Here is a 21,729-nt window from a genome sequence, read left to right as displayed (position 1 = left end):
TTATGACTAAGACTCATATAAGTGGGGAGGGGAAAAATATGGCTATATACAAAATCAGTAAATGATGTATTTTTATAAATTATCTGGGGAAAAAAGAGTAAATTATGCTGCTATAGGATTTGTTGATGTTGTTATTGAAGTAGAATGAAAAGGAAATATAACCCACATTAATTAAGCATTCTATTTTTTTTTTTTTTTGCTGAGGAAGATTCCCCCTGAGTTAGCATCTATTGCCAATCTTCCTCTTTTTGTATGTGAGTTGCTGCGACAGCATAGCCACTGACAGACAAGTGGTGTAGGCCCACACCCAGGAATCGAACCCAGGCCACTGAAGGAGAGCACACCAAACTTAACCACTAGGCCACCAGGGCTGGCCCCAAAACTTCTATTTTTAAGTGATGTTTTATAAGATTCAGAATATTCTGAGGTTATTACTTTATTAGAGTATCTGAATATATACTTAAAAACTTCAAGTCTGTAAAATTTGATCACAGAAATCAAAATGTCTTACTCTGCAGTGGCAAACCAATCTTGGCTTCCTAAGGGTATTTGATAAAATAGTGTGTTAATAACGTGAGGAAATGCTCTAGATAAAATATAGATACCTATCAGTCAAAGTGACCTGGCATATAAATAAAAATAACGATCACATGGTTTTGGAGGTGGAAAGGATCTCAGAGATTGTCCATCAGAATAAAGAAATGGAGCTCTCATAAATATAACACTAAATATAACAGACTTTGGAGAAAACCTCCAGTCTCCAAAGTGGCAAATCTATGCTCTTTCTGTATACCATGTTGCTTTTTTACAGTCACTGTGGCTTCCAGAAAGCTCATTACCTGTAAAACAACAACATGCTCCCTGGTCAGATAACGCTATTAACTGTGGGCTAACCATCCTAACTGAAGAAAGGGATACTTACAGATGATTGTTTGAAGCTTATACAGTCCATCCACTTCTCTAAGTACTCTAAAGTCTTTTCTTGGATTAAATTGGGCCATGAGAAAGCTATACACTTGAACCATATTAGCTTAGCTCCTTGAAGAAGTGCCTTCACTGAGTTGTATGTTAATGTAATGCCTTCAGCTTTTATTGAAGGGGACTACAAGAAACATCAATATGAAATTCATTACTGCGTTTATTGGGAAAATTTTGACATTACTTGTAACAGTATCCAGCTTTCTCTAATATAAAATCCATACGATATTGTCTTAAAGAAGACAATTCAGTGTAGGAAAATATTTTCTCTGAGGAAATTTATGCTTCCATTTTTTGATTAAAGAAAAATAACTCCCCCCCACCCCCACCCTAAGGTTTATTCTGAGCTTAGCCAAGAAGCTCAGAATTTGAAGTTCAACTTCTCTAGCTATGGACTACAGTTAATGTTCTGGCTCCAATGGTGGGCATACTTGCAATCTATTTTCCTTTATTCATATTTCCGACTTCTGTTTATATTTTATTTTATAATAACTTAAGTACATGCATTCTTTTGGTAAACTGCCTGAAATGCTTTTGGAACAAGGCAGGATGTTAACATAATGCAAATAAATGAATAAAAACACTTGAAATGTGATGTTTTCTATGAATTGCATGGAGTGAATCACAAAAAAATGGCACAGTTCATGTTATTTTGGATATTCTATTACTATGTCTCTGTTTTAAGTAATTTAATATCTAGTTTCCTTCCAAAGTATAGGTTTTCTTGGCCGAGGTAGAACCACTGACTCAGATTTAGAAATGGAAACAATCTCAAGAGATTGAGTTTATTTATTTTTTAAATTTAATTCAAATAAACTATATGCTAAATGCTATGTTAGGTAATGGCAGAGAAAATGACTAATACAACAAAACCATTATCCTCTTAGAATATGTAATCTACTGTTTGAAACAGAATTATTTACAACAAAAGTAAAATTTAACGAGGTTACATGAAAGGAATTTGTGCCAGGTACTGCACAAGCATAATGGGGGTTGGCAATTAGATTCATATGGAAAGTTTCGAGATTAAATAAAATCAGATGGATCTTCAGAAGTAAGTAGGAGTCCATCAGTTAGGGAAGGAAGAAGAAGGCATTTTAGCAAGAGGGATCAGCACATCTAATGTCATAGAGATGTGTAGAGGCATGCATATTTGGAGAGGTCTGTAATGGCTGGAGGAAGAATAAAAGCATGGATCTTTGTCCAATCTTGGATACATCACTAATTAGATGTGTGATCCTGAGCAGGTAACCTTATTTGACTAATCCTAGATTTCCTCATTTCCAACATGGATATATTCCCAGGCACAAAGTAGGAAGTGTAAAATAAATAACAAAAAATATCCTTATTATTCGTCATGTAAACATATATATGAGAAAGCTATATACTTGGACCATACTAGCCAAGTTGCTTGAAGAACTGCCTTCAACAATTCATTGAAGAGCTGAAAAGTTAAATGGTCACATTTCTGTTTTAGAAAGATAACTGGCACTAATGTAGAGGATGGATTAGAGGGAGACGTGATCAGAGATAAGGAGGAATAAAGAGATTAAAAACAATGAGAAGTAATGAGGGCATAGTGTATGAAATATAAGTGGGAGAATGGACACCGTTTGATGACTGGTTAGATGTTAAAGGGTACTTCCACGTTGTTGATATGTGAGGTTAGGTTTTGCCATGGACTGAGGTATAGATGAAAAAATAGGCATGGGCAAGGGAAAGATATAAAGTCTATTTAGAATGTTTTATTTCTGTTTCTTTTTTCATCTTTTTCTAAAGATCTGTAAAGATTGAGATGTTATATTCATGCATAAACGCCTAAGAACAGGTTGGATATATGATCCTGGAAGTTAAAAGAAAGGTATGGGGATACACGTATAGATAATAACTGCAGAAGGAAAGATAAAGGTGTGGGTTGTAGACTTGATTTGCTTCTACTTCATTAATTTGCACCATATTTATTGAATAACTAATATACACAAGGCCCTGTGCAAAGGGCCAGGGATAAACGATTTATTAAGATAACCATGGTCAGTGTTAGGATGATCAGTGAAGGAGCTGAGACATGAATATGCAATTACAAACTGTGATACAGGGTCTAATGCAAAAGAGCAGGGAACTATACAAACTTACGAAGGGATCTAATCACTTGAAGGAGGAGCAAGGAATTTCTGGAGGATTGATATTCATGCTGAGGATGAGGAGGGATTATCTATTTGGGGACAGTAAACGAGTGGACAGTGTGCTTACTGCTGCAGACATTCTTACAAATATTGTTCACAAAACCCTTAAAGTGAGAACACATAGTGAATAGTAAAAACAAAAACAACATAAAATAAAGCCAAATGACTGTCTTTGGAGATAAACAAGAGCAGATGCTAGGGAGACTGCATCCACTGTGAACTCAGGCAGTGAATCTCAAAAAATAGAATGAATAGTGGCAGCTGCCAGGATTTGAGGGAAGGAAGTCGATATGCTAAGGCCTGTTTTAAAGAGAGAAAAAGAGTTGCTGACGTGGGCCTGAAATGGGTTCTGGATATGCACTGGGTTCAACAGGGATCCCTTGAGAAAAATGGAAAATTATTATCTGATTTGAAAATATGGACATTATTGGTGCCCTTCAGTTACAGGACAATTAAATGGAAAGGAAATCAGATTACAGTGGGTTGAGAATTAAATTGAAAGTGAGAATACAAACATTGTAAGCAATGCTTTCAAAAAGCTCGACTGGAGAAAAAGAGGGTAGAATCTGAGGGTGGGGGAATGGATGACATAGGATCTGGAGAGAGTTTTGTTTTTGCCTTCATGGTAAATTAAGCATCTTCATAATCTGAAAGGAAGGAGACAGTTGAAAAGGAGAAGATGGCTTTGAAGAAATCAGAAAATAATAACTGATGGTTCAAGGTTGAAAAAGGAACAAGAAGAAAGGAGATCAAGAGGTGGAATGAAAGAATTAGTCTTTGGCAAGTGGAAAAACACTGAGTATGAGGGAGGTTTCCCGAGAAATTGGGGGTTTGCATAAATAGACAGTTTTGTATACGCAAGGGCATAAAAATTTGATGCAGCACTACGTTTTCAGAATGATAAGGTTATGTTGTCTAATTTCACACCTGAGGCTAAAAGTAGTATAAAATGTTGTCCAAGATCACAGTAGGCTTTGTCTTCTAGTAGAGGACTCAAATGTAGCTTGAATATAAATTGAGTGGATTTATTTATTTATTTGCAAAAACTAACTTTAAAGATCATCAGAGCACAATCTACATGTAAACTATATGTTAAATACATACATATTTGTTTTTTGCAAACATATAGTATTGATATGTACCTCTAAGTGGGTATTCTCATGAGGCAAATTAATAATGGTCAGTTTACAAATTATTAGGAACTTTTCATATGTTCTTTAGATTGACAGATAATTTAACTGCATTTACTCAGGTTTACTAACTTCAAAAGCAGAAGACTTCTGCCAGTTTGGTTAAACTGAAAGGACGCCAATGTGGCCTGTAGACAAAAACTCTGTATTTCAAGAAAATTACATTCTCCACTTAAAAACTGAATCTCAGGAACACTAAAGCAGAGGTAGATAGCACTGAAATATTTGTCAGGCAGATGCACTTGTTTTGGGCACTCTACCTGATTTCCTTTCAGTTCTAAGAACCTGGATATTTCCAATGTAGGTTTAGAAAAAACCTCCCAAAATTCATTTGAATCATGAAATTGGGTTGAGTATCCAGTGATAAATTCATCACTGTCAAGTTTTAAAAGCCTTTCATGACAGCAAAGAAATCTTCTTACTGGTATTACATTGCCAGATTTAATATCAGAAATTCATTTATTCAACAGAAATTTCTGAAGTGCCTACTAAGCCCCTGGCGCTGTGCTTGGGACTCTAGCTCTGGAAAAGTACATAAGAACAAGCAACATGCCTGGTGTAATGTTCCCTTCAACTTAACCACTGAACTTGAACCACTTAGAACTGAAATCATATAAACTTTGTTAGTTGTTTTCCTGCAAATTCGGCTGGAATGTCAATGATTTCAACCTAGATTCATCTTCACTACATGTGAGTTGATAGGTGGGTAGCCTTAAATCTAGTATTCATCAATAGTAGCTTATTGCTTTTAGAATGCATTAGCAAGAATGTGGTTTTTGCGCCCATAGGTACTTTTATTTTCCAAGTTCAGGGATTGAGAAGGCATATTATTTGATATGCCAAATCAAAACATCAATTTGACTGGCACCCTCATAGCACTAAAAAACAAAATATCAATAAATCTCTATATGGGGCATTTATACCACAAACCACTATTTGTCTTTTGTGACATATTTACAAAAAAACTATCTAGCATTTTATCTTCAAAAAAATGTTAGTATGAAAGTGCATGTGTAACTAATATAACTAAAAAGAAGTAATTGCATACATAGTAATGAAAAAGCAGTACACTATTTGGGGAATGAAAACATAAATCAACAATAAAATGTAATGGAAATGCTGAAATAGCCTAAGTTAAGCATAGAAAATTAATCAGATTCCCTTTCCTATTTACTCATTGGCTGTTAGTATGCAAAACATAGCTTATAAAATGAAATAAACCAGCACTCTTATTAAAAGTTCTATGTTTACAAAATTAGGGAAAAAGAGCAAACTTTTAAACTATAACATCAACTGCTTGCATGCTTAAACTGCAATATGGTCAAAAAATGAGAAAGAAACACTGATACTGAAATAACTGAAAAGAAATAAAATGAGCAAGTATGTTATTCCAAATTTAACAGAAGAAGTATTTAGGTAGATATTTTGTTAAGAAGAGCCCGTCTAAGTAGAACTTTTTACTATTATCAAGAATACTTCATATCTCGTGATCTACAGTATTCAAAACATCCTCTTAAGGCAGATGAATAATAATCTAAAGAATAAGAAAGGGAACAGTTATTATATCAGTGCATAGAACTCCCACTAGCTTTAGTACTTGAATCCTAAAAATGGACACCAATAAATCCCAAAGAAGTTAATCTTAAAAACAAATAACTTTTCTCCTATAGACTACATGAGCAACCAGAAATTTCTAGGCATTCTAGCACCTACCTACTTATTCCATACAACATGGGAGAGAGAACAATGCTGCCCGGGCTTTTATATCCAGGCAACAGAGATGGCGGTAGGTGAGGAGTAACTCAAGCCACTAATAGCGCCTGAAATTCTCTAACAGATATAATTATACAATTATAATTCCTATAATTATGTAAGGTAAAGTTAATGCCCACTTTTTTTCCAAATCTCTCTTACAAAGCAGTGTGGTGTTTAAGAGTATGAACTTAATCATGAGACAGATCTGGGTTCAAGTATACTTATTGACTAGTTGTGTGAGCTTGGGCAAATAAGTAACTTCACTAAGCCTCAGCTTCTTCATAAGAAAAAGGTGAGAATTAAAAAGAGACCCTAGTTATCAAGTCGTAAAGATTACATGAGAGAGCATATGTAAAAATCTTAGCACAGTGCCTGACACACAGTCAGAGCTAACAGATACTAGGAAGTAACAGAAGTAATACTACCAGAAGCACTCCTAAAGGATTTCAGGCAAGAGCATACTTTAAAAGAAAACTCTATGATCCCTATGCATATAATTTATGTTTGAACGTTCTTAATGTCAATTTTTGGGAACTTATCTGTTACAAGCTAATCTCTTAGGAGATTCTCTTAATCATGGTGAGAAGGAAGTTCTCACTTACCTTGTCATTTACTACACTCTTCCCATCCCAAGCCCATCCTCTTTTGGTGAAGTAATTAACGGTTGCAAATTCAATTAGGGCAGAGAACACAAATGCATAACAAACAGCAATAAACCAGTCCATGGCAGTTGCATAAGCCACTTTGGGGAGAGAATTCCGAGCACTGATGCTTAGAGTTGTCATTGTTAGAACGGTTGTTACTCCTGCAGAAGAAAAGATAGGGACCAAAACCATCAACAGACACTAGCAGGATAGCATTGGAAATATTCTTTTTCTTAAAGCTACTTTCAGTGCCACTCCTATCCACTAAAAAAAAAAAAAAAAATACTGGCAGAACAGTGCAAAGTTAATTGTCATAAGTGGTTATTATAATTTGTGAAGTACTGACTCAAATGCTTTCAGTTTTCATTTTTGTTTGTATGAATCCTTTTTTTCTCTTCTTAAGTACTGGTGAGGTTAAAAAGACTGGTGGAGACTAAAGTAGAATTTCCTGAGGAAAGTAACTACTTTAAATTAACCTGTTGCCCATTAATATTAATTTTTAAAAAAATCCTACACAAAGTCTCACATTAATTTGTTCATCATTTATTTGAATCACGCTAAGCAATGGATCAAACATCCACACCAATGATCACAATGGAATTATGATTAAGAAGTTCTTCATTCTAAGTATGGCTGCCTAAGTAGGGAATTAATTCTGGATTGCCTGGCATCGTCAGTACATAATTTCTTTCACAGTGAAGCTTAGAATCTATAGAAAATAAAACAAGCAACTAAAACCAAAACATTGTAAAATGTAAATCATTCCTTCTAAGGAATATTTTACACCTTCGTTGATTTAAAAAATAGTCTAGTTCCTTTCATTGTAAAGCGTTTCTACCAGTTGTTAGGGAACTCACAATGGTTAAGTGAAGAGAAAACAACAATTCAGGAGGTAAGTTGTAATATCAGTAGTCAAAATGTCTACAATTACTTGCTTTATCAGAGATCCAACAGAAGTTTAATTATGTACATAGGGGATACATTAAATGAAAAGAGAATTAAAATGTTAAAGAAACGTTCATTCATATTTTTAAATTTTTTGTATTTTATTTTTTGCTTTTCCCTTAAAGTAGCTGTTTTTCTCATCCACAATAGTTAATAATTAAAAATAGCAATAATTCTATTTAATCATGAGAGAATGCATCTAGGAATACGAAGGTAGTAGTAGGGATAAAAGCTAGAAAAATAAATTCAGTTCATCTGCTGCTCAGTCAATATTACAAAAAACACATTTACAGAAATGCATTGCGCTTGCATGCATAAACTGAAAGGTTTTAGATTGTGAAGATATTTTCTTTTGAGAATTTGGTACAGGAGAATAACTAAATAAAATACAAGACAGATACACCCACACATACCCACAAACCACAACCATATCCTCATATATATATATATATATATATATATATATATATACACACACACAATATAAGCAAGCAAGTGACAAATCAATATATGAAAATGTATTTAACTTTGCTAGCAGTCAAGGAAATACAAACAAAGCGATGAGATGCCTTTTTAAAACAATACCATCAGCAAAACGTTAGCAAAACGTTAAAAGATTGATATTGTCCTGGTGTTGAGGATGACGTGGGGCAATGGACGTCCTCTTTAACAGGAATTACAAATTGGTGTTATATCTAAAACACTTTTGCTTAATCCAAGGTCATAAAGATTTAAACTTATGCTTTCTTCTAAGAATGTTATGTTTTCTTACACTTAGGTCTTTGGTCCATTTTGAGGGTAATTTTTGTGTATGGTATGAGGTAGGTGGCATCATTCATTCATTTGCATGTGGTTAGCCAGTATTATTTGTTGAAAAGACTTTTCCTTCCCCATTAAATTATCTTAGCACTATTGTTAAAATCAATTGACCATAGATAGATGTGTTTATTTCTGGACTCTCAATTCTGTTGCATTGGTCTATATGTCTGTCCTCATGCAATTTTCACATTGTTTGGATGACTGTAGCTTCAGGGTAAGTTGAAATCCAGAAGCTGGAGTTCTCTCACTTTCTTATTCTTTTTCAAGATTGTTTGGCTATTCAGGGTCCCTCACATTTCCATATGATTTTATGATCAGTTTGCCCATTTCTGCAAAAAACATTCATTGGAATTTTGATAGATATTGCATTGAATCTATTGTTTTGGACAGCATTGCCACCATAAATGTATTAAGTCTTCCAATCCCTGAACATGGTATACATATCCATTATAATTATTTTTACATGATTGTATTAATATAAGCTCCATTTACTTAGACTTTCCTTAATTTCTTTCAGCAATATTTTGTAGTTTTCAGTGTACAAATCTTTCATTTCCTTGGTTAAGTCAAGTCACAGGTATTTTTTACCATTTGGATACTAATGTAAATAGAATTGTTTTCTTAATTTCCTTTTCAGATTGTTCATTGCTAGTATACAGAAACACAATTGATTTTTTTGTGTTCAATTTGTACCCTACAACTTTGCTAAAGGTATTAGCTCTAATAGTTTTTATGTGGTTTACCATAAAAGGTTTTCTATATGTAAGATCATGTCATCTGTGAAAAGAGTTTTACTACTTGCTTTATACGTTGGATTCCTTTTATCTGTTTTTCTTGCTTAATTTCCCTGGCTAAAACTTGCAGTATAATGTTGAATAGAACTGGCAAAAGCAAATGTCCTTGTCTTGTTCCTGATGTTAGGGTTAAAGCTTCTAATCTTTAACTTCTAAATATGATGTTAGCTGTGAACTTTTCTAAGATCCATTTTATCAGGTTGAAGATGTGCTTTTCCATTGCCAGTTTTTCAAGTGTTTTTCTCATGAAAGTTGTTGGATTTTATCTTTCAGTGTCTATTGAGATGATTAAGTGTTTCTTCCATATTCCATAAATATGTTGTATTACATTGATTTATTTTTGCATGTTCACCAACCTTGCATTCCTGGGATATATCACACCCGGTTATGTTATGTAATTCTTTTTATATGTGGCTGCTTTCAGTTTGCTAGTATTTTGTTGAGAGCATTTGCATCTATATTCACAAGGGATATTGATCTGTAATGGTTTTTTTTCTTTCTGATTTCTTTGTCTTCTTTTGATATCGTGGTCAAATGGCCCCATAGAATAAGTCAAGAAGTTTCCTCATCTACTTTTTCGGAGTTGGAGAAAAAATGGTGTTAATTCTTCTTTAAATATTTGGTAGATTCATCACCAAGCTATCTGGACTTGGGCCTATCTTGGAGTTTTTTTTCCACCTATTTCATTGAGATCACAATAGTTTATAACATTGTGTAATTTCAGGTGTGCATTCTTATTTATCAATTTCTGTATAGACTGCATTGTGCTCTGCACCACTAGTCTAATTTTTATCCGTCAACATACATATGTTCCCCTTTACCCCTTTCACCCACTACCCAGTAACCAATCCCTCTGGTACCACTAATCTCTTCTCTTTATCCACGTGTTTATCTTCCATATATGAGTAAAATCATGCAGTATTTGTCTTTCTCTGTGTGGCTTGGTTCACTAATATTATACCCTGAAGATCCATCCATGTTGTAAATGAGATGATTTTGTCTTTTTTGTGGCTGAATAGTATTCCATTGTATATATATGCCACATCTTCTTTATCCATTCATCTGTAGAAGGGCACGTGGGTTGCTTCCATGTTGGCTATTGTGAATAATGCTGCAACTAACATAGAGGTGCAGTAATCTCTTTGTATTATTGCTGTCAAGTTCTTTGGATAAATACCCAGTAGTGGCATAGCTGTATGACATGGTATTCCTATTTTTAATCTTTTGAGAAATCTCCACACTGTTTTCCACAGTGACTGCACCAGTTTACATTCCCACTAGCAGTGTATGAGGGTTCCCTTTTCTCCACAACCTCTCCAACATTTGTTATTTTTTGTCTTGGTAATTATAGCCATTTTTTGATCAGATTGTTCGTTTTTTTGTTGTTGAATTGAAGGAGATCTTTATATATTTTGGAAATTAACACCTTGTCAGATACATGATTTGTAAATATTTTCTCCCAGTTGGTGGGTTGTCTTTCTGTTTTGTTCATGGTTTCCTTTGTCTTGCAGAAGCTTTTCAGTTTGATGTAGTTCCATTTGTTAACTTTTTCTTTTTTTTTCCCTTGCCTAAGAAGATATTGTATTCAAAAAGATGCTGCTAAGTCCGAAGTCAAAGAGTGCACTGCCTATATTTCCTTCTAGGAGTTTTATGGTTTCAGGTCTTACATTCAAATGTTTAATCATTTTGAATTAATTTTTGTGTACAGTGCAAGACAATGGCCTACTTTCACTCTTTTGCACATGGCCGTCCAGTTTTCCCAACACCATTTATTGAAGAGACTTTCCTGTCTCTATTGTATGCTCTTGGCTCCTTTGTTGTATAAAAACTGCCATAGAGGAGATAGCCCATTTTCTGATAGCTTCTTATCTCCATTAGCCTAAGTAGGTTCCATCTCCTCCTCGTCCCCTTCTGAGTTACTGTTGTCACAAATTATTCTGTTTTGTGTTGTGAGTTTGTGACTAAGTTGAAGATTTATAGTTACTTCTAATGCTTTTTTTCCCTCTACCTTTTAAGGCATAATTAAGTATTTGCTACCCTGTTCTGAAAGAGAGCTGTAGTTTTCTAATTTTTTTCTGTCTATTTATCTCCTTGCTCAAAGCTTTGTAAACCTTTGCCCTTTTGTGCCAGGCATGAGGTCAACCTTGATAAATTCTTGTTGGGATGTCTAGTGATGACGAACTCCCTCACCTTTGGTTTATCTTGGAAAACTTTTATTTCTCCATTGTATTTGAAGGATAGTTTCACCGGATAGAGTATTCTTGGCTGAAAGATTTCGTCTTTCAGTATTTTGAATATATCATTCCATTCTCTCCTATCCTGTTAGATTTCTGCTGAGAAATCTGCTGAAATCCTGATAGGGGTTCCTTCGTAGTTTATTTTCTTCTGTCTTGCTGCCCTTAATATTTTTTCTTTGTCACAACTTTTGCCAGTTTTACTATTAAATGACTTGGAGAAGGTCTTTCAGCATTAATGTCATTAGAAGTGCTATTGGCTTCGTGTATTTGTAAGTCCAGTTCCTTCTACAGGTTTGGGAAGTTCTCAGCTATTATCTCTGTGAACAAGCTCTCTGCTCCTTTCTCTCTCTTCTCCCTCTATAATCCTTATGTTGATTTCTTCATTGAGTCAGTTATTTCTCAAACAATTCCTTCATTTTTTAAAAATCTTAGTTCTCTCTCTTCCTCCACCTGAAGTTTCCATATTTCTATTCTCTAAAATCACTATTTTTTTCTCCATAATGTCAGCTCTATTTTTAAGGATTCTAGATTATTTTTTATCCAATTGTGTTCTTCAGATCCAGAATTTCTGCTTGTCTTTTTTATAGTTTCAACCTTTTTGATGAAGTATTTCTTTTTTCTCATTAATTTTATTCCTGAGCTCATTGAATTGTCTTTCTGAGTTTTCTTGTAACTCATTGAGTTTCTTTATGACAGCTATTTTGAATTCTCTATTATTTAGATTCTAAATTTCTGTGACTTCAGGGTTGGATTGTGAAGACTTGTCATTTTGCTTCTGCTCTGAATTGTTGCTGTAGCTTCTCATGGTGCTTGGAACTAATCCTTTCCTGGTGCATCTTGGTAGTATCAGGCCACAGATTCCACCTGCTACTGCTGGGGGGAAGCATGAGCTGTGTTTCCGATCCCACCCCATATGCTGGAAGTTTTGAGGGCATGGTGCACACTCCCACTGGCTGGGAAAGTATCTGCATGTGGGCTCAGGGCTGCCACCACCTCTTTTTACAGTTGCACCAAGGTGTGTTCCCATTTGTTGGGATGCAGCAGTACTATGGGCACTCCTGGTGGCAGAGAAAGCATTTGCATGCACACAGATAGATCTGCTGCCACCTCTTTTTATGGTTGCACCAGCTGCTGTGCTTGGTGGGTGGGCCTTCTTTGCAGGATCCAAGCCTGGGCCACTCATTGGGACCGCAGCAGCATGGTGGGCTCTCCCACTGCTCAGGAAAGCATTCGTGCTTGGGTTCAGGGCTGCCATAACCTCTTCTTACAATCACACCAAGGCACATTCTCACTTGCAGGACCACAGTAGCACTAGGTATGGTCCCAGCCAGAAAAGCATTCATGTGTGCTTGCAGTGCTGCTGGGGAAGGGTTGGGGAGTGCTCACCTCTCTCCACTACTTCCTGGGGGGCCAGTCCATCAACCTTCAGATGTATACCTGCATGGGTCCCTCAGGTGTCCTGTTGTGTTGTGTGAGTATCTTCCAATGGTCAATGAATGCCCATTTAGTTGTAGTTAAAAGAAGGAAAGATAAAGAGAACAGTCTGCTCTGCCATGTTGCTGACATCACTCTTCTTGATTTTTTTGATTACTCACTTCATAGCTTCAGTTATTATCAATTTAATCAGACTCGAGTCAGATTTGGTAATTTTTTGTTTCTAGGAATTGGTCCATTTATTCTAGGTTATATCATTTTTTGGTATACAATTGTTCAAAGAATTTCCCTATAATCTTTTTTTTATTTCTGTAAGATCAAGAGTAACATCTCCTCTGTTTTCCTGATTTTTAAATTTTGAGTCTTCTTTTTTTCTTGGTCAGTCTAGCCAAAGCCTCGTCAATTTTGTTGACCTTTAAAAAAACCAATTTACGGTTGTGTGTTGATTGGCTCTAGTATTATTTCTATTCTCTATTCCATTTATTTCTGCTCTAATTTTCATTAATTCCCTTCTTATTGCTGTTATTTTTCTAGTTGCAAGTTGGAAAACTAGGTTAATGATTTGAGATTTTTTAAAATTTGTTTTAGTGTAGGAGTTTACAGCTACAAATTTCTCTCTGAGAACTGCTTATGTGGTATCTCACAAGTTATGGTATGTTGTATTTTCATTTCCACTCATTGTAAAGTATTTTCTAATGTTCCTTATGATTTCTTCTTACAAGTTTCCTATTTAATTCCTACATATTTGTAAATTTTCAACATTTTTTCTGTTATTGATTCCTAATTTCACTCCACTGTGGTCAGAGAACATACGTTGTATGATCTCAATCTTTAAATTTATTGAGACTTGTTTTGTGACCTGATGTATTGTCTTCCTGGTGAATATTCTATGTACACACGAGAAGAATGTGCATTCTGCTTTTATTGAGTAGAGGGCTCTGTAGATGTCTGCTAGGTCTGATTGGCTTGTACTGTTGTTCAAGTCTTCTATTTCCTTGCTGATCTTCTGTCTACTTCTATCCATTATTGAAGATGAGGCTTTGAATTTCTGCAACTAATACTGTTGGACTGTTAATTTCTCCCTTCACTTTTGTCAGTTTATGATTCATGTATTTTTATGCTCTTTTGTTAGGTGCATATATTTTCATAATTGTTATACCTTCTTGATAGATTGACTCTTTTATCATTCTACAATGTCTTTCTTTGTCTCTTGTAACTTTCATTGTTTTAAGATCTATTTTGTCTATTATTAGTGTAGTGAATCAAGCTTTCTTTTGGTTATTGTTTGCATGGAATATCTTTTTCCATCCTTTTACTTTAAACTTATTTTCATCTTTCAATCTAAAGTGAGTTTCTTGTAGACGGTATATAGTTAGATCATGTTTTTGTTTTTGTTTTTTTATCCATTCTGCCAATCCTGAATTTTAATTAGTGAGTTTAATCCATTCCCATATAACATAATCACTGAGAAGTTACTTCTACCATTTTCCTATTTATTTTCTATATGTATTATATCTTTCTGTTGCTCAATTCCTTCACTACTTCCTTCTTTTTTAAGTAAATATTTTATAATGTATCATTTTAATTCCCTTGATGTTTCTTTTACTATACATGTTTGAGTTTTTTTCTTAGTGTTTGGCCTGGGGATTAAAATGTAAAACAATCTAGTTTAAATTAATAAAAAAAAAATATCAATGGTATACAAAAACTTTGCTCCTTTATAGCTCCATCCCCCACTTTATGTTATTATCACAAATTACATCTTTACACATTGTGTCTATCAATATAGATGTACAGTTATTGCTTTGTGTAATTGTCTTTCAAATAAGGTAAGAAAAAAGGATTTGCAAACAAAAAAATATGTTTATACTGTATTTTATATTCACCTGTGTAGTTATCTTTACTGTCATTCTTTATTTCTTTCTGTGGATTTGAGTTACTGCTTACTGTCCTTTCAATTCAGCCTAAATCATTCTCTTTAGCATTTCTTATATGGCAGTTCTGCCAATGACAAAAGACACTCAGTTTTTCTTTATCTGGGAACATCTTAATTTTTGAAGGATAGTTTTGATGTATATAGAATTCTTGGTTGACAATCTTTTTCTTTAAACAGTTTGAATATAACATCACACTACCTTCTGGCTTCCATGGTTTCTGATGATTTGTTAGCTGTTTATCATATTGATGGTACTTTTTACATGAGGCATCACTTTTTTCTTGCTGGTTTCAAGATTCTGTCTGTCTTTGTCTTTGCTGTTTGATTCCAATGTGTCTAGTTGTAGATTTCTTGGATTTATTCTGTATCTAGTTTATTGAGCTCTTGGATGTGTTGACTAGTCTTTTTCATTAAGTTTGACAGTTTGGGGCCATTATTTCTTTAAATATTTTTTTTACCTTTCTCTCTCCCCTCTCCTTCTGTGACGACCATTATACATTTATTGACATTCTTGATAATGTACCTTAGGGCTTTTAGGCTCTGATTTTTTTTCCTCATTTTTTTTTCTTTCTGTTCTTCATACTCAATAATCTTAACCATCCTTTCTCTGTGTTCACTATTTCCTTCTTCTGACTGCTTGAATCTGCTGTTAAGCTCCTCTAGTGAATTTTTAATTTCAGTTATGCTGTTTTTGAACTACAGAATTTCTTTTTGATTTCTTTTTATAACTTCTATCTATTGCTATTTTCTACTTAGATGTCATTTTTACACTTGCCTTTTATTCTGTAGACATGGTTTCCTTTAGCTCTTCTATTTTATGTAATATAACTTATTTAAAACGTCCATCTACTTATTCTAATACCTGAGCTTCCTTAGGTATAGTTTCTACTGAATCTCTCTCTTTTTTTTTCTGTGAATGGGCTATACCTTCTTTTTTTATTTGTATGCTTCATATTTTCTGTTGTAAACTGAATATTTTGAATATTGTAATGTGGCAATTCTGAAAATCATATTCTTTCCCTTTCCAGGGTTTGCTGTCAATTGCTGCTTGTTGTATTTGTTGTTTGTTTTGTGACTTTTCTTAACTAATTCTGTAAAGTCTGTATTATGTTTGTTTTGGGCCACTGAAGTCTCTATTTTCTTAGCTTAGTGGTTATCTAATGATTTGATAGTTTTCCTTAAATACCTGGAACCAAAACATTCTCTGTCTTTGCCAAGTGACTCTGTGTGCAGGTTGGGTTATGTCTTCAAGATTCAGCCAGGCAGTTTACAGCTCTGACTTAGCATCCACTTCCTGCATGTGTAGAGCCTCAAGGCCAATCAGAGATTACACCTTAAGATTTCTCAGGTCTTTTCTGAGTATTCACATAGCTTTCTGTATGCATGTGGCCTTCCAGATTCCAAGTAACATGTCAGTGCATTTCAAATTACTTGTGTACAATCAATTCCTCAGCCTCTCATCTCAAATTTTTAGTTAGCTCATTGTTTGCCCCAAATGTTGTCTACTGCTTCAAACAGAAGCAACTAAAACATGTTCCTGTAAACACTTTCAGTGGCATCCCCCAGGTAATGGCTTTGGCACTAGGGGAGTTCTGAGTCAGGTGAAATAAAGACAAGGTTTTTGAGAGAGTCTTCCAGGTTGCCACCATACAGATGAAGTGTTGATAATTTTTTTGAACGAGCTCTGTTTTCTTCCCTCTGGTATCAAGAATTCAGGCTATTAATTTCAAGGATACCACTCAGCTAGGGAGTGGGGATGTGACCATGGTAAATTGCAACACCACAAATGTTACTGTTCTTTCAAAAATTCAGCCATTTTTTTCTTCAACGTGTCCCTATGGTTGCTGCATGCCTTTGGTTAATTTCCAAAGTTCTGAAAAAGTTAGCTTTGACACTTTTACCATTTTTATTCAATGCTTTTATGAAGGTATGGGATTTTGGAATTTCTTAAACCATCATTTTTGTTTATGTCACTTTTAACATTTTGAATGGGTCTACCCTGAGACCTGGCAATTCCTCTTCTACATAAGGCAGAACAGTAAAAAATACTAGTTAATAGCATGGCTATGTCCTGAGAAGGCGTTATAGTCAGATTGCCTAGGTTTGAATCCTAGCTCCACTACTTGCTTCCTCTGTGTTTTTAAGCATGTTATTCAACTACTCTCACTACTTTACTCCGCTACAAAGTGGAATTATACACTGTATCTACTGTAGAAGGATGTTTTGAAGGGTAAGTCTGCACTTAGCACAAAGCCTGGCACACTATATGTATTCAGTAAATGTTAGTTATTTTAATTCTTATTTTTGTTGTTATTACTACTACTATTATCAGAAATCTATCTTACTGAAAAGACAGTAGAAAAATTTACAGTAATAAGTGATACACAAGGCTCTTCACATGAACACTTCTTGTAAAAGTAAAAAAGTGCCAATATTGGCATATTCATTGATTGGAAAATAGTTTAATACATTGTCGGATACCCAAACTAATAATACCACAACAAATATTACAAAGCATAAAGGAAGACCATGCATTGACTGCAAATATATCTACAATACATTTTGCTTATAAATATTTCATGTTTCAATTTTCAAAAATATATGCACTTGGTTTGTGTATCAATATAGATATACCTGCATGAACTTGGTAAACAAAAAATCAAAAAGGACGCTGACTTTCTGTTACCACTTTGGGAGAGAAGGTAGTATGTGTTTTGATGGATGAAATAGAAAGTGGATTGTGACTAATTTTTTATTGTTTTACTTCGTATTTTAGCAGAAAAACGTGAAAGGATAAAATCTGTAAGGATACAATCTAAGATGGTAATATGAGTTACTTTTGGGAATTAACATTGAAGGGAATACATTTTTTTTTATTTTTCTTTTTTTTCCCCCTGCAGTAAACCTGCTCTGCTTTTGTGTTAAGAAAAAAAATACAAATTTTTTTTATCTAAACAAGGGATACTTGATGACATTTATCATTTCCAATTCAAGTGTGACTTCTTGGGAACAACTGATGGATACGTGAATGCTAACTAATTTAAAGAAAACCTAGAAAAAAACCACAAGTTCAAATTATGGCAAACCACAAATTCAACTATGATTCTAAGTCTACAGTGCTAGTGTAAAATTAGATCTGGGTCTAGTCATACAAACCAATAAAACGTCATAGCGATTTTAATATGAATCTACTATGAGGCTATTTTTCACCATATTCAAATCTTTTCCTTATCTAAATTTTATTTTCTTTCATTTGATTTTGGAAACTTGATAGTAAAATTGTTAACACTGACTGTAAGTGCCTTCCTCCTTCCCTCCCTCCCTTCCTTTTTTTCTTTTCACCGCAAGGATAAGATTCTCATATGCCAGCTTTTCTACCTGCTAGCTGAGCCTCACCTGGTCTGATTACACTCTAAAAAGAAGAGCTGGGCATTAAATAAAGAGATGCACTCACTTGGAAAGGTCACAAAACCTCCACATGCGCATCTCCCAACAATGGGCATTTTTCTATACCTAGTAGGGTCTCCATAAATGAATGTTCCCACAACATTTCTTTAACACACTCTTTCTTCCCTTGTTGCCTTTGTGTGACCACCATAACTCACTACTTCTTTGCAAGGCTGAAGTTTCTTTTTCAGTAAAATAAAAGACAAGTATCTTAAAGTGTTCTTAATACAAAAATCTTATGTATATATTTGAAATATATGTGATCATTCCTCATACAAAGACAATATCTAACAGATAACTCTCTTATATTCTAGTTTTATTCTATGCAATATTTCTTATTTCAAGGTGTAGGTGAGCAACTCATAGTAATTTCAACTTCATAGTTCATAGTAGCTGAAACTTCAACTCAGAGTAGCTGAGCAAATGGTATCAAAGTAAATGAATGTTAAGTGTTGGGTAAAAATATGCACCGAAAGAAGAAAATCAAATCAGGGGAAGTGATTCGAGCACAGAGACTGACACTGTGGGCGCCACGGCCAGATGCCTGAGTTCTAATCTTGGGACCCTGGGGAAGTTCCCCAGCCTCCCTGTACCAGAGTTTCCTCATTTGTAAAGTGGGGATTAAAAATAGTGTTTTCCCAGAGTGTTGTTATAGTGACCAAATGAGTTACTGCATATAAAGCAGTGTCTCTATTATAAAGATACCGCAGTGAGTGTGTGAAAAAAATATCACCCTGCAAGCAAAGTCAAGACAGATTTAAATCAGAAAAACAAAACAAAATCCTTCTTTAGACCTGTATGCTAATCAAACGTTTGGTGTGAGCGTTTGTAGCTGGAGTGTGCGGTGTAAGTCAGGAAAGAAAAGTCTCAGAAACTCCATGATACAACAGAAATACAAAATTGTTTGATACCACCTGCTGGTTACTGCTAGAAATGGTAGAAATAACAGACATTTGATAACAAAAGGGTTTTTTCCCACTTCAGTCCACTGGGCAAAGCAATAATTCCCCTACTCCAAAAAAAAAATAACATTTACAAATACAACATAACTGTACTATAAAAGGTTGCAATTTTATTTCATTTTTAAAGTTGCCATTTTAACTTCTAACTGTACTGCCTCTGAGTGATAAAAACATTGTAACTTCTATATATTAGAGACAGAAATTGGAACTTTGATAACATATCTTTGCCACAAAACCTAATTAAACTTGAATTTCACTAATTTAAGATCTGTGAGAATTCAGAAACTATTGATTATGATCTAGAAGAAAATGTTTCAAAGGTTTATTACAGCGTGGACAACACGGTGAGGGATTGCAAATTTTTCTCTTTGCTTACCTGAATATATCATGGGTTTAGTAAATCCAAAACTCATATCCCTTTCCCCAAACTCTTTTCTACCTGAAGTCCTTTACTCAGTGAAAGGCTCCCATTAGCTAAATGAAGCCGCTTTCACATTCCACGTTGAAGTTGCAGTAACAGGAATATTTTGTCAGTCTGGGCAATTTGTCAATCTGGGCAACGTACTGTTTCCTCTATCTAGAATCTTTTCCTAAGAGGTAACAACCCATCCTCTTTCTTATTTAGCTAACGCCTATTCCTTCTCTTAATAAATTACTGAGTACCTACGAACTGCTAGATAGTTTTGCAGGCACCAGGAACAAACCAAACAAAATAGCAAAGATTACTGCACCCAAGGAGTGCACATTCTACTAATGCTGCAGTCCCACAGCTGAGTCTGTCCCTTCTGTAGATTTTTGTCCCTAAAGGCACGTATAACTTGGTCCTATGCATACTTCTATCAGATCATGTCCTTTCTGGATTTTCTGTTGGTTTACATGATTGTATACCCCAATAAACTATATGGATTAGAGCTTGTTTGTCTTCTTCCCAAAATGTTAAAGGGTGACTAGCAAAGGGTAAGAGGCCACTGAATAATTTTTAAATGAATTAGTAAATATTTATTGAAACTACTCCCCCTATGGTCTGTAATAGATAAGCATTGATTTATTAGGATAATTACAAGAAATATATTCCTTCTTTCATAAAGCAAGCATACATTTAGTTCCCAATTTATGTTGGACACTGTGGAGCTGTGAATGGAATGTAAGCAAAAGAAACTGTCTAAGAGATTTTTTTTTTTTTAAAGAGCATAAAGTAACCTAACATTACAACTGGGCAAGGTCTATGATGAACTGCAACCAGGTGATCTATGCAGACTGGGAAATTGGGTTAGGCTTCCCTAAAGAAATCAGGAGAAAAGGTAAAGGGGTCACCAGACAAGGGAAGATACTAGACTGAGGACAGAAGATGCACAGAAGCCCAGAGATGGGGGAAACATGGCTTTTAAGAGGAATAGAGAGATGTCTGCAAGGTGGCAAGGGGAGGGACAAGGGTTTCATGGACAATGAGGCCAGACAGGAAGGCAGGAGCCAGACTATTCAGGGTCTGTTTGATGGTGTCAAGGCGATAAAAGTTCTTGTCAAGAGCAGTGGGAAACCATTATAGAGTTCGTTTGAAACAGGGTAGTGACATGGTCAGTATTTCTTGTTTCAAAGAGATTGCTTTGGTTGGTGTTCCTCTATAGTTAAGGTGGCTATTTTCTTCTCTAGTTTTTCCAACATTTTCTCTTTGTCTTTGGTTTACTGAGTCTGAATACGACACGACCAGGTATGTTTTTTTTGTTTTTTATTTTTGTTTTGTATATATCCTTCTTGGTGTTCTCTGAGCTTTCTGGATCTATGTTTCGGTCATTAATATTTGGAAAGTTCTCAGCAACTATTACCCCAAATATTTTTTTCTGCTCTGTTCTCACTTTTTCTTATGATAGTCCAATTATGAGTGTGTTATACTTGTTGAAATTGTAGCACACTTCCCAGATGTTTTGTGCTGTTTTCTTGTTGTTTATTCAATTATTTTTTCCTGCTTGAATTTCAATTTGGGAACTTTCTAATGGTCTATATACAAGCTCACTGATTCATTCCTCACTGTGTTGAGTTTTTTGATGGCCCATGAAAGGCATTCTCCATTTCTGTTACTGGGTTTTTTATTTCTATCCTTCTTTTTGATTCATAGAGTTCCCATCTCTCTGCTTACATTACTGATCTCCCCTTGCATGTCGTTTACTTTTTCCAGTAGAGACATTAACATATTAATTATAGTTATTTAAAAATTCCTTGTCTAATAATGCCAACACCTGCATCATATCTGAGTCTGGTTCTGTTGTTTGTTTTTTCTCTTTCAACTGTGTTTGGTTTTGGGTTTTTACTTTTCCTTTTGGCATGCCTTCTAATTTTTATCCTCCCTGTTGTATTGAGGTAACTGACATACATCACTGATAAGTTTTTCTTGAAAGATGACTCTGTTG

At 34.8% G+C, this 21,729-nt stretch overlaps 1 protein-coding gene across 2 annotated transcripts in view; it reads right to left on the bottom strand.

Annotated features, from left to right (window-relative positions):
* GABRA2 (gamma-aminobutyric acid type A receptor subunit alpha2) overlaps nucleotides 1–21,729 on the bottom strand; it is a 129,496-nt gene that overhangs the window by 6,923 nt on the left and 100,844 nt on the right. Inside the window, exons 9-10 of one of the 2 annotated variants that reach the window (XM_070505956.1) lie at nucleotides 6,709–6,911; nucleotides 923–1,102 (exon numbers count right to left, since the gene is read on the bottom strand). In XM_070505956.1, the coding sequence (XP_070362057.1) occupies nucleotides 923–1,102; nucleotides 6,709–6,911 (383 nt within the window). The remainder of the gene's footprint in view (nucleotides 1–922; nucleotides 1,103–6,708; nucleotides 6,912–21,729) is intronic. The other variant, XM_014857141.3, reaches the window with a different exon arrangement.

This window comes from Equus asinus, chromosome 3 (genome assembly GCF_041296235.1).
Source record: "Equus asinus isolate D_3611 breed Donkey chromosome 3, EquAss-T2T_v2, whole genome shotgun sequence".
NCBI classification, from domain to species: domain Eukaryota; kingdom Metazoa; phylum Chordata; class Mammalia; order Perissodactyla; family Equidae; genus Equus; species Equus asinus.
This window is presented reverse-complemented; position numbering and strand designations above follow the sequence as displayed.